The 13,839-nt window shown below is 42.9% G+C and overlaps 1 protein-coding gene across 1 annotated transcript in view; it reads left to right on the top strand.

Annotated features, from left to right (window-relative positions):
* Positions 1-13,839, top strand: part of LOC144773280 (cohesin subunit SA-2-like) — a 550,419-nt gene that overhangs the window by 204,570 nt on the left and 332,010 nt on the right. Inside the window, exons 9-11 of the mRNA XM_078658214.1 lie at positions 6,242-6,315; positions 8,307-8,430; positions 9,364-9,462. Coding sequence (XP_078514340.1) covers positions 6,242-6,315; positions 8,307-8,430; positions 9,364-9,462 — 297 coding nt within the window. The remainder of the gene's footprint in view (positions 1-6,241; positions 6,316-8,306; positions 8,431-9,363; positions 9,463-13,839) is intronic.

Raw genomic sequence — 13,839 nt, 5'->3', positions numbered from 1 at the left:
TACAGCCAGACCGATTGGCTTCGTCAATGCTTGTTTGATTTCATGTTTCCCATAATCTTGCCAAAACTTGTTTTACACTAACTTTCCATCCTTAATTTTTTGGGGAAATACTAGCACGTATCAAAAATATTTTTACCAAAGGATGCCTCAAATAAATGGTACCTAAAATTGCTTAGTTTAGGAAAAGCTTTACTTCTATTTGCTGTGTTTATTTTATTTTGAATGCAAACAATCATCAGTCGTGCTTTCAGGCTTCTGTGATTATTTGCATTGCATCATAGAGCATTGTGGGAGCATTATAGCTAGCCTCAAAACGTTAATCTTTGGAAACGTGAGTGCACATTTTTAAACTGGAACCACTGTCAGTAGTGCAAGCCAAGCTCACAGCATTTCCATACAGCGCTCACCCTTTTGACAAAGAATGTGCATAGTGAACCATAAATACAAGTTCGAACTGCATAAACATATGGATACCCATCTTACCTAATCTGCAGACAGTGCTCTTTCCAAGATCCACACTGTGAACTGGCAACCTGTGGGTTCTGTCCTGAGCTCCGGGTATACCGCTCTCCCCAGGGTTGGAGGTTTAAAAGGGATATTTTGATTGCATGATACCCTCAGTGGTCATGTTCGCGCCATATAAAACTTTCAAAATAAATATATAAATGTCCTGAAACTGTATTATTTGCATTCGGACTGTAAAAACAGACCAAGGCAGATAATTACACTACAAAATATAATTTGTCAGTATTTGTTTCCCATGAGGGAAATATAGGACTTATGGCTTAAAAATCAATTCCCACCGCTGGTGCAACTAACATCAATTAAAAAATCTAGGCCCAGAGCCCAGACCTTTGGAAACTCATTGTTATTGCCATCTGTTTTTTTTCTCCCATGTCCAGTTCTACAACAGTGGTGAAGTAGGCTAAGAAGTTTGACGGGCAAATAAAGTAACTGGCAAGAGGCACAGTATTTGGACCGCCGGTTCCTGAATAACATGACATCTAATTGACTTTAAAAATAGAGGCTATATCCCTGTGAGTTACCATTTCGCAAACACTCCTGCACTACCTAGAGAGCAACATTAATGCTTCACCAAAACACACATGAGGCTAATATACCGCCCTTCCAAGGATTTACTTTTCAAAAACGTATACCGATGGGACAAGTTGAAGATCTTTAGTTGCAGCACAATGCCAGAACACAATTTGCTCTCAAAATAGCTGGTAAGGGGCTGGACGTGTACTGGCTTCTAAGGAGAACTAGTACTTTAACACCCAGATGGTCATTATGTGTCTGCCTAGTGACCCTAAGATAGGGCATGCAGCATTCATCAGGACCTGGACCCCTTACTACCACAGGACACGCTCCATGTATTATATTCATGCAACATAGAAACAATGTTGCTATATACCTACTGTGTGCAATATTTATCACTTTGTAAAGGACTTGTGAAATTCAGAGGGCACGCCATGTAATGTAATGTAAAATACACTTATATATTACAAAACTGTCACCCTACGGGTATCCTGGCGCTTTTAGAATTGGTGATGGTCAGCATGTTATCAGCCCATAATAGGCAGTGAGAGAACTAGTTTTCCATCCTAGGAAACAACCAGGTTTTCAGATTCTTTCTGAAACAGGCCGACGAATTGGCCTGTCTGATGGTCTGGGACAGGTTATTCCATAGTCGTGCAGCAGCCACCCCAAAGGCTCTGCCCCCCATTCTGGTTTTCCTAAACTTAGAGATCTTGATCAGGTTTGCGTTCGAGGAGCGAAGCTGACTTTTTGGATTTTGCCATGTGATCCTCTCCTGCAGTGGAATAGGGCCCTCCTCATGTGCCGCTTTATACACAATGCAGAGATATTTGAAGCAAATTCTCTCTTTAATGGGCAACCAGTGTAGGTCTCTCAAAAGCTAGACTTGTAGAAGATCTTCGTTGCCTATTTAGCGCCAACTTGGCTGCCATAGACTGGACTCTCTGCAAGCTCTGTAAGATGTATTGTGGAGCACCCAAGTACAGAGCATTGCAGTAGTCCAGTCTGCTAAGTAGTACGCTCCTCACTACAAGCAAACGGGTTTCTATAGGCAGGAAAGGAAGAATCTGTCGCAGCATCCGCAACAGAGAGAAGCAGACGCTGGCAGTTTTATTAGCCTGAGATTCTATTTGGAGACTCCCATCCACTAATACCCCCAAGTTACGCACTGTTTTAGCCGGGACAAGGGGGTCCTCTTCTGGAGTAGGCCTAAACTCTGGTATTGATTGTAGCTGTAGGCTAGAGGGAGTAGGACAGAATATCACCTCTGTCTTCCCCCCATTAAATTGTAGAGAGTTTTGTTTAAGCCAACTTACTGTCTGGCACATGCACTCCTGGAACTTATCCATGGACACCACCTGTTTCCCTTCTAGGGAAAACACCAATTGGGTGTCGTCCGCGTAATTGATCAATTCAGTTCCAAAGGACTTAACAAGGGTGAGCAAAGAGCGCAGGTAGATGTTGAACAAGATGGGGCTTATCGCAGATCCCTGCGGCACCCCATGGTGTACTGGGGACTTATTAGACTCAAACGGCGGCATGGTCACCTCCTGTTGTCTCCCTGATAGATAGGACTGCAGCCACTGCAGGGCTCGTCCTTTGACTCCTAGGCCATTCAGTCTTTCTACCAATATGGTATGGTTCACCGTGTCAAATGCGGCTGACATATCTAGTAGCACCAGCACTGACCGGTCTCCATTGTCAGCCCGCATCCTTAAATTGTCCATAACGGTGACCAGGGCAGTCTCCGTGCTGTGGCCCGGACAGAAGCCAAATTGATCCCTATCTAACATATGGTTGTCCTCTAAGTAGCTTGACAAAATCCTGCTAACTATTTTCTCCAAGATCTTAATTGGGTCCGGGGGTGACTACTGCCTGTTTCCAGGCCTCCGGTACCACACCAGCTGCCAAGGATTGGTTACAGATTAATCGCAGCCAAGGGAGAGTTTCCCGTCCGAATACCTTCCAGACTGTAGGCGGGAGGGGATCCTGAGGGGAGCCCGATGTAATACTTTGGGCTACATTAATAAAATGCTCTTCAAAAGGAGCCTGGAAAAATTCCAGAGCAGTGGCCACTCCAGGCCCTTCCTCTGCTCTCTCCAATGGATCACTCTTATTATTAATATTACCAGACCAAAGATTGCCCAAAATTTTGGTGATTTTTTCCTCAAAGTGTGCGGCAATCGTATCACAGAGTTCCTGTGTGTTGACGACCTTGTTGCTGGTACATGCTGGCTGGGACAAATCCCTGAAGATTTTAAAAAGGGCTTTTGTGCTGTTTGGTGCACGCAGAATAGAGTTGGCGTAAAAGTCTGCCTTAGTCTTTACTATCGACTCCTTATATTTGGTCTGGGCTATTTTCAGCTCTGTTCTGTCCTTCTCCAGATATGCCCTTCTCCATCTTCTCTCTGCCTTCTTACAGGTCAGTCGTAATACTCTCAGTTCTTCACTGTACCATGGGGCGGAGGCTTTTTTCCTGTTTCTAATCTTCTTGATAGGGATTATATCGTCCAGAGAGCTAACTATGTAGTCACAATATGCCTGATAATTTTCATCAACAGATCTATTGAAAACAAAAAGATTGTGATTCTGGGATGTCAGGCATATCTTATTTTTGACAAACTTAGTCCACTCTCTACCCTTTCTATAAGATGTTCCATGATTGTTATTATCCTCCCACCGGGTTAATAATATATGAAAGTTGATTAAGGAGTGGTCCAACCAACTTTGAGGTACTATCCCCACTAATTTAGTCTCATCCTGGTCGGCAAATAGGAGATCTAGGATATGTCCTCCTAGGTGCGTGGGTTTATGAACCAGTTGGAATAGATTGAGGTTTTCGCACGTTTGGTTTAGGTCTCTCAGATGGTTGTCTAGGGTCCCATTTTCCCACAAATTGAAATCCCCTAATAGGATCATCCTAGAGTGGGTTAGGGTCAGATCGGTAATGGTTTCAAGTAATATTTGATACTGCGTATCTGACCCTGGGGGCCTACAGCAGATCATTCCCGTTATGAGCCTCCCTTTGTTCTCTTGGAGTGAGAAACACAGCAGTTCTATCCCGGTGACTGCCTCTATCTCGAAGGGCGCAAAATCCCATTTTTCCTTATATAATACCCCAAGTCCTCCTCCTCTGCCCGTCCCCCTTGGTTTGTGGAACATTTTATAGCCTTCTGGACAAGCAAGGCCTAGTTCCACCAGGCAACCTGGTTGAGTCCAAGTTTCTGTGAGAAATAGAGCATCCAATCCAGGTCCTCTACCATGTTGGAAACCTCCAGATAATGTTTAATTAGGAATCTACAGTTCATCAGTCCACAGTTTAACGAGTTTATAAGTCCCCCCCTTCTGGGCTAGATGTTGGATGTCCCCCTCCTTCTTCCTCTCACCAATACTGAGCAGCCTCTCCCTAGAGTACTTGATCTTACCGTGGGGTTGGCTGAGTCAGGCAGCATGACTAGCGCTAGGCGCGACCAGAGCGCGGACGGGCGCGCCGGCCTCTGGCGCACCCACGCAGCTGCGCGCTTGCGTAGCCATATTTAAATAGGCCGGCATCCCAACACTAGCGCGCGAACCAAAATGGCGCTGCCAGACAAGTAGTTGGCCCCCTAGTCCCTCACCCAAGATGGCGCCCAAAGAGCGAGAGAATCTGAATTGTTCGCAAAGCAGCGGGCAGTGTATACAAAATTTTAAGGTGTGGGTATGCGGACCGTGTTAAATAAGAGCTTTTAAAATCATTTCAATATTCCTAACACTTTTCAAAATAAATTCACTCAAAATACAGCCAGCGTTTTGGAGGACCTTCCTCTCCCCAATAAAGCTGTTAGCGCGCTGTAGTTACCAATCCACAGGTGTAGGTTACTTGTGGAGACCACCCTTTGATGAATGTGTGACTACAAGAGGGCCTCCCTGCAGCTTTTCCATTGGACATCTTTATCCCTGAATTAGGGTTCTTTACAGGGTGACAAGCCACCAAAGCCATCAGAAATAGAAACTTGTGAATCTGAACTCGGTGTGCAAATACTCAAGGATGTTTAGCTTAATATATTGTTTCAAGCAATAAAATACTCTATGTGCGTGCAACACAGGGACATTAGCTATAAACTCATCTCACAATGGTACTGACCTCAGTCTGTTTACATGCAATTTTCGGCTCCGTAGATACATGCTGGCGGAGATGTTGGGAGTGGGGAACAATGAACTAGTTTACAATGTATATTTTGGTGATTGGTACCCATATATGAACACACTACTGCACTCTCAAGCCAAATCTAATAATAACGGCCATCTCAAGATGCACAGAAAATACAATACAAGAAGAATGACAGTGCTAAATGGCTTTCTCCATTATATGTAGTAGACTTAACTTCATGTTCTTAAGACAACCTCTTTGTTTGGTTGACCTTTTTGTGTTTATTGGGGGAAGGGTTTCAAATGTCGAACTCTATGAGTATGTATTTTTCTTTTTCCATGTTTTGCCTGCGTATGCATGTCAAAGACGTAGTTATTCTTGAAGCACTATCTCTCAAGCACACTGAAAAAAGCACTTAAAGTTTTGGGGTAAAAAATGTGAGGTGTAAAAACACAAAAAGAGCAACGTCTCATAGCTCTGAGGCACTGTGGACTCTATACTGAGTCAAGCAGAGTGGTATCTCAAAGGAAGACAGCACCCCCTGATCCTTATTCACCTGGTGCAGACCTGCAACGAGTATTTACACGAGTTTCCTCCTCCTGAAAACAGGGGCATCCTGTGTGCGGAAAGAGGGCTGGAATGGAATTTTGAATAACATGTGGGAAAAGTCCACTTTGCAGTCTTGTAATTCGCGATTGCATGTGCGGGAGTGGGATTACCTGCTCAAATCAGAGATCCCAGTGCCATTAATTTCCAGATCCCTGCACAGTGCAACTTGGAATCGTGCAGGAAGGGGAATTTACTGAATGCAGGCAAGATGGCTCAGTGAGCCAAATGCTCGCTGTTTCCATCTGCATTATATGCTGCAGAATTGCAATGCTGCCAGTTTCAGTGAACTGCAAAGGATTACATTGGGTCACAGTACCCTTTGTTGGTTGCAGCCCTTGGAAACTGCCGAAGTGCATAACCAAGCACTTTAGGAAAGCAACTGTTGTTGTTGTTACTATTATTATTTGCGGTTCTGTTGCTCCTGATGTGGGTTTTAATAAACACTCTTATTGTTATCTTTCTCAGCTTCAGCAGAAGCAGCAGGAAATTGAAACCATGATGAGTGCTATATTTAAGGGAACATTTCTACAGCGCTACCGGTAAGCGTTACAAGTGCTCAATAAAGTAAGTAAGTAAGATTTTTGTAAAGCGTGTGAATGCCGAGGTGTCGTGGCGCTAGCGTTCTGAAACTGAGCTGACAACGTGAGGAGACCTACTTAATGTTGTTGACAAATATAATTAGCTCACCACCCATTGGGTCACCTGTAATCAAGGCATTTATTTAAGAGCACAGGTCTCCAACCTTTTCTGTAATAAGAGCTACTTATGTTTAATAATTATCATACTGAGCTACTATTAATATCAGTATTGTAATGCTGACTTCATCAGAAAAAGGTTAAATTAGTACCACCGTAGCAAGATTACCAGCAGTGGTCACCTCAGTGCATCAGGCATGTTGCCAGTAGTAATGCAAAAACAGGTTTATCAATGTGTAAGATGCCTTTATATATGTAATAAATAAGAGCCATTGCTGCAATGCTCCCGGCACCAAGGTAACATGTTAGTACTGCGCCTCCCTAACGCCTCATGATTTATCGCTCAAATATCAGCTTTAAATATAGTTCAGAAATGCAACGACGTTTTGCAAATTCCGCTCATGAGTTCTGAAAATGCACACATTTGGGTCTCAGATACGTACTTTTCCATTTTGATATACATATATTAATTAAACCAAATCAAGCTTCCAGTTTAGTGGACTGGGCTGCACAGAGCAGTGCTACTTTCAGTGCTTAGTTTGACCTCCTCATGAGTGTCCTGACACTTATTTATTGGCAAATTAAGCACTGGAGCTACTCATTGGAGAAGCATTTGTTAAATAATTCACTTTGTGGTGTTGACCTGCTCCCAATTCTCAATGTATTTCAGCTCCCACATTACATTTGATTTTACGGGCTGTTGTTTGAACCGAAACATGTAAGCTATCTAGACCTTCTTGGGGAGGTCCTAGATACTAAGCGTAGCCCTGAAGTCACTACAGGTTTTTAAATCTATATCTTCCTCTGGGTTGTGAAGGATAACAAATGCAGTGGATAAGCTGAAGGAGGAGACAAATGTTCTTTTGAGTTTTGGTTTTAATGCAATTTTCCGGTATTAAGCTCAGAACTATTGTAATGGTTTATAAATGGAGCCATTGTAAGCTGTCAGCTGTTCATGTGTGCTGCTGTGCGTGCCTCTGCCGGCACACTAAAGAATGCAGGGAACTCATGCATCTGCTGGAGACCCTTTCTTCTAGGCCCTACAGTGCCATCTTTCTTCTCTCTCTGCAGGAACATCACTGTCACAGGCACCACCACAAGTCCACAAACGCACAGCTACAACACCACTTAAATCTGCAAGCTTGTATTTACAGCAGTAGATCTTCACAACTCTGTAGTTCCACAGCTGCACAAGGCTACAGCTGTACACCTACAGCAGCACTACAGTTGCACAGCTCTAAAACAGTGCAACTGGACAGCCTCAACACAGCTCTATATCTACAAGTTTACAATAATGCAGCTGATGTCACTTGCAATACTGTTGTTGCTTTAGACACAGACGCAGAGTCCGCGGCAATGAGCTTTTACTTAACTCAATATTTTGTAAATGATTTATTTGAACATATTTTTGAGTTTATTTTATAATGTACATTGCAAAAACAAATTTGGAGGAACTAAAAGAAGTATCTTGCACAGGAGTAATCCAGATCAATCACATTGTTACATATACATTGCATTAAATTTAGTCGCACCCAAGTGTGCAGTATTTCAATCCAGGTTAGTCCTAACTATACAACTCCATCTCTTCTTGGCACCTGTTATTGGATGGATCTGTTAGTTTAGCCAGCATTTCTTTCCATTCATCCAAGTCCTCCATTAATTTATCATCCCTTCACGACTTCTTCATAGGTTGTTCATCTGCCAGGGCGCATTCAACTAAGTCTTTTTCCCAATGTGCCACCAGGGGGGAAATCTGGGAGAACTTTTCAATTTATGATTCATAACTGCTGTTTGATTGCCTCTGTTTGATGGCTGTTTCTAATTCTGTTTTTCAGTGATGTTGTCCCGGAGATAAGGGCACTGTGTATTGAAGAAATCAGCATTTGGATGAAAATGCACCCCCACACTTTTTTAAACGATAGTTACCTGAAATACATAGGATGGATGTTACATGACAAGGTGCGATTGTATGCTTTCTTTTCCTGGAAGGTGCTGGCTGTTATGATACAACAATCTGGACTGTTATGTTTTGTTATGATATGTTATGTCTGTTAAACAAGGTCCACCAAAGTTTTTGGGTGCTCTATGAAATTTATGCTGTGCAAGATGCACATGCCACCGTAGCAATTATCATGATGTATGGTGTGATAAACCAGGTTTTCAAATGTTTCCTATATTTTAACAGTATAGGCTCGGAGCGTTGAGATGGGTGTTCAAAACTAATTGCCCGCTAGCGGCGAGTCTCTGCCACTAACTTGAGTACTTTTCACTTTAGTAGTGTTCAGGAGAGAAAGATTAACTGTCCTAAGGGGCTTGTATCAACTCAATAAGGCAGCAAGAAACAGAGTTAAACTGGAGAACCGAAAAAAGTCCTGTCAAAAATGCTCGAACGAGCTCTGCTCTCTTCGTCTCCAAGTGAATCTCTCTCATTCCATCCATTCTGCTTCCCTCCTCTCCTCTCCTCTCTCTTGTCTGCCTCTCTGAATGCTGAATGCTGGATGCTGGATCTGGTGAAATAATTGATAGAAGCACCAGGAACGGCCCTGGGCTTTCAGATCAAGCCTTCAAAGGCTCCAGACCACCGGTGAAATGCCCTGTGGAATAAAAGGCCTGTGCGGCCATGGTTAGGGATGTTACTGATGATCCATAGACTGCCTTGTGCACCATCAAAGCACATTGAATCCACTTTTTTGTATTTGTCAGTGAAGAGTCTAGTAGTGGTAGGTTGAATTAGGTGCATGCATTCCAAAGCCCTTTTCTGGAGCTGTTTGGTGCTCTGCCCAATTAATGGTTTCTTGCTATGGTCAGCTACACCATAAGCATACAATTGATCAACATATGTGTCAATTCATTTTTATGTATTTTCTGTCATCCTCCTGTTTAATATTGCAGCATCCTGAAGTGAGGTTAAAAAGCCTTCTTGGACTACAGCGTCTTTATGACAAAAAGGACCTCGTGTCAACAATGGACCTTTTCACCAGTCGATTCAAGGTATTTTTGTGTTTATTTGCTCTGATTTGTCTGTGCTTATCAGAATTAAGCAGTCACATTAAGTCCATCAGATGTAACAACCTACTGTAGTGTTTTGACAAGCGGGTCATCCTATGCAAGAAAATATTGTTCTAATTAAAAAGTATATATTTTTATTGGCCATACGTGTAAAGCAACCACACTGTTATGGGAATACAGGATGACATAATTACATGACATTTATCATTTTTGGTTTTGGTGTTGTAGTGTATGGCAATGCAATCAACATCAAAAAAAGAAAACACATTAGAAAAGAATTAAACAGTACATGTGCTCACTGTGCATGACAATCTCATTTACCGAAAGGATCGTCCCTCGAACCCATCTCTCCAGAATCGACCTTACCAGTCCTAATTCCCCACTAACAGCTGCCCCTGAGAAGCAGTGTGCACCTACCCCTGTGACTTTGGCTCCTGAGCACTGCCCTCCGTCCATCTATATTTGTAAGGCCTCCAACATTGTAGCCCAGGCCTCTAGATCATCTTGCAGTACAAGGCTTGTAAATTTCATGTGTACCTCCTCAGCTAGGGCCCACTCAGTAATGTCCTTCGCCCATAGCACCAGAGAGGTGGCCCTCTCGCCCAACCAACCCATAGCCACCCATCGTTTGGCCAGCTGCAGGAATCACCATTACCGCAACACCTTAGTCTCCCATCTCTGCCCCGGCAGGGCTAAATCCCCCTCCCGGATCCCTCGAAGTGCCTCCCAATAGAAAAAATCAGAGACTTATGTCTATTTATACGCAGGCTCGCCACCACACCAAAATCCTCCAGTCGGGCCATGGGAGAGCCTACGCAGGTTGAACAAAACATTATCCGCATTCAGTGAAAAAAGAGTCCTGACGTCTCCCACTCTGATACCGAACTCCACCATTTTGTTGCAAAGCCTCGCCGCAAGGGGTGCCTGCGCAAAAAGGAGCAGGGACAGGGTGCACCTCCCATCCGTCGGGCACCACCCTGCCACTCCTCACCCTGGCCCTCGGGGCCAAATAGAGATGAATACCCACTTAATGAAGTTCAGTCCAAAACCCATCTTCCTGAGTACCTTCATCAAAAACGTCCATCCGAGGGTATCAAATGCCTTCGTGATGTCCCACGCCAGGGCTAAAACATCCCTACTACATTGCACAAAATGTATCACATACAGCAATATGCGCAGGTTGAGAGCAGTGCTACACCCCGGCATAAAGCCACCTTGATCCTCGTGTACCAGGGAGACCACTGCCCCCCTCAAGCGCCCCGCCAGTGCCTTGCAGAGCACCTTGGTGTCTGCATTAAGCATGCAGAGGGGACCGTAGGTCATGCAAATATTTCTAGTAAACTATCGCTTGATCAGAGATGGATTATATTATTACTTGTGCACGTAGCGTCCTAAAAAATGTGGTGCAACCAGTATATGTTCATCAACAAAACCATTGGTAGTCAGCATAGCTTCCTCATTGAATCTTATAAATATGGAGTCTAGGACAGGGAAGCACATTAGTTGAGGGCAGTTAATTGAAGACATAGTACGAATTCTACAGCATCTTGCAGTCTATACTGTCTGGCAAAAATGAGGAAGTACACATGACAGTACATCTTGCACATAGGGCTAGTACTTTCTTGCTTTGTATAATTTATTTTTTAATACTGGAACTAGTCATGATTACCCGTATAGGAGGGAAACACTTAACATGCTTAAAACTGTGCTTTCTTGCTAGGGCAGTGCCTATGTCTGGCCCAGTATTATATATATGCTGGCTGGTTTGGCGATGCTGCAGGGTGAAGTTCAATTCTTTGCAAAGACGCCACAACCAACCAAAGGACATTTGTTGGGTTGGGGTGTTAGAGCCTTTAAATTGATTACATTTGTTCAATCCTCCTATGGAAAACCAAATTTGGCAAGTTATTTCCAAGTTTCTTTCCCAACCTTACCATTGCAATTCAGGGCCGCACATTCTTATTAGAGGCTAGTTCTACTGTAAGCGTTTTTTTTAAATTGAGTGATTATGCAGCAATGTATATTTGATTCATTGTAGGCAAGCTTTGTTACACTTTGATGCTGTTTGCCCGCAGATGCACTGCCTAACTAGGGATATTGGCTTTTAATGGAGCAACTTATGCTGTACCATACATGAACCAAATTGACAAATTGTTTTAGAAGTTTGAAATCTGCTCGTTGTAGCCTTGTATCAATTTTCATAGCTTTCCAAGTTTTCGGGCATTCACAAACAATCCTTAGGGTCTGCTTCAAAAACTAAGTAAGTCATGTGTTTTCATGTATGATTATCCTTAATACAGACAGTTCGCTGAGGTGTGCGTGGCAGAAATGTGCATTTTGCAAGTTTATTTTTGTTTTCCTTCCTTCTTCACAAGGCAGATGTTTTCCCTGACAAGGAACTCCTCTTCCCTAACCCGTAGAGTATGGCTGTCTTTCCATACCTTGACACCTCCGTAAAACACCTACTTATGATGCCTATTGACAGAGGTTTATATGAAAGATTGTTGTAGATTGTTGTGGATACCCATCTATTCTGTAATGTCCTCTTTCCTACTCCTCCCCATAGACTTGGTACAGTGGACAGTATTCTATACCAGAGTGGCAGATATCCGCTCTGCATAATTCCGTGATGCAGGATCTAGATATTTGTGTTCAGAGATTACATGTCTAAGTTCCACTTAAGTGTACAAAAATGTTTGTGACTTGGACCCTATTTATGTATGCATCTATGTAGGTTTGTTTTGTAGTTTATATGGCAAAACTATATGTATTTAAGTGCTATTGCCTCCTTCTGGCAGCAATAACGACTGTAACTTACTCTCCCCCAAATTGGTCCCTCAAGCTACAGGAGATGGCTCATAATGAGGGTAGGGTAATTAACAGCCATGCGTAATAACTATGTAATAACCTTTTGGGGTAGCCTCTCACAGGGCATAGTGTGCCAGGAATGGACATCATGTATTCTGTAGTGGCAAAGGGGCTCCCTGTCTCCTTTCTTCATTTCAGCAACACTCCACTATCTGACCTAGTGAAAGTAATACCTGAACATTCTTGGGGAAGACTGTCAATATACTTTTGCAGTCTGGGGTCTCGTTTGAAACCTCCTTCTTAGGTACAATACAGAGTATGCTTGATAGAAAATGGAACCCACTGTAGCTGTAGCCTCATGCGCTGTTTGCTGTCCACACACATTGCACTCCTAATAGGCAATGCATCCACTTACGACCTCTATACGCCTGTAGTACACATGCATGCTACAACCATTCCTTTTTATAAATGGGCAAAGGACCCATTTATAGTGACTGGCAGAACAATTTTAAATGTGAGAAAGGCTGGTAGACTTCTGTACAAAACCAGATAACCAGAAAAAGACTTGTCTTCCACATTAATCATTTCACTTCTGACTGTTGTCTACAGCCCAGGGAGATGACAGTAGCTTGTGAGAAACTGGTAGCTCTCTAGCTACCTGTAAGAAGCTCTGCTCTAGTGTTTGCAGGGCAGCTTACTAAACTTGCAGCTTTGCTTGGTTGAATTCATATATGTATACCAAAATTGAAAAGAGTGTAGTTGAGATGGAAATGTATGTATTTTCAGAACTCTTAAGCTGATATTTGCGAAAAAATAGCTATATTTCCAAAATATATTTAAAGCTGATATTTGAATGATAACTCATGAGGCTTTGGGGAGTAGTACTAATGTTATTACCTCTGGCAACCATGCCTGATGCACTTAGGTGACCACTTCTGGCAATCTTGCTTAAGGCGGCATTAATGTAACCTTTTCTGATGTATTCAGTATTCCAATACTAATAGTATTCGTAGCTTGGATTGATTTTCAATAAACATATGTAGATCTTATTACAGAAACAGTTGGAGAACCATGCAGTAGACACTCTAATAAGAATGGGACGCCCCCTACCATAGTGCTCCTGTGTGACACATTCCATTTAATGTAAAAAGGCCCCTGTGCACGTGCTCGGTTATCATGCGTGTTGAGGTGAGGATCAAAAATGCTACTTGCTATGGAGTACTCACACTCCAGACCCATTCAGATGCTTTTTTTCTTTCCCAACACTTTCTCTGTAAATATTAACCGTCAATTGTGTCAGCGGCCAGGCAATTAAATTGCAAAGAGAAACCACTGAAGTGTACTTCCCTAGTGGCTGCTAATAAGAAAGAGCCACGTTCTCCCTTTTCTGGTGAAGGTGCTAGAGAAACACATACTACATACTACATTCTCTATTACCAGCAGAGACACCAAATATTTAAAGGCTGTGGTAGAGGTGGAAACAGAGGATCTGAAAGAAACAGGTTAGTGTTAGATTACTTACCTTAGAATATTCCCAGGCGTCAGGCTGGA

This window comes from Lissotriton helveticus, chromosome 8 (genome assembly GCF_964261635.1).
Source record: "Lissotriton helveticus chromosome 8, aLisHel1.1, whole genome shotgun sequence".
Lineage (NCBI taxonomy): Eukaryota > Metazoa > Chordata > Amphibia > Caudata > Salamandridae > Lissotriton > Lissotriton helveticus.
Note: the sequence above shows the minus strand (reverse complement) of the source record. Positions and strands in the feature narration are given on the sequence as shown.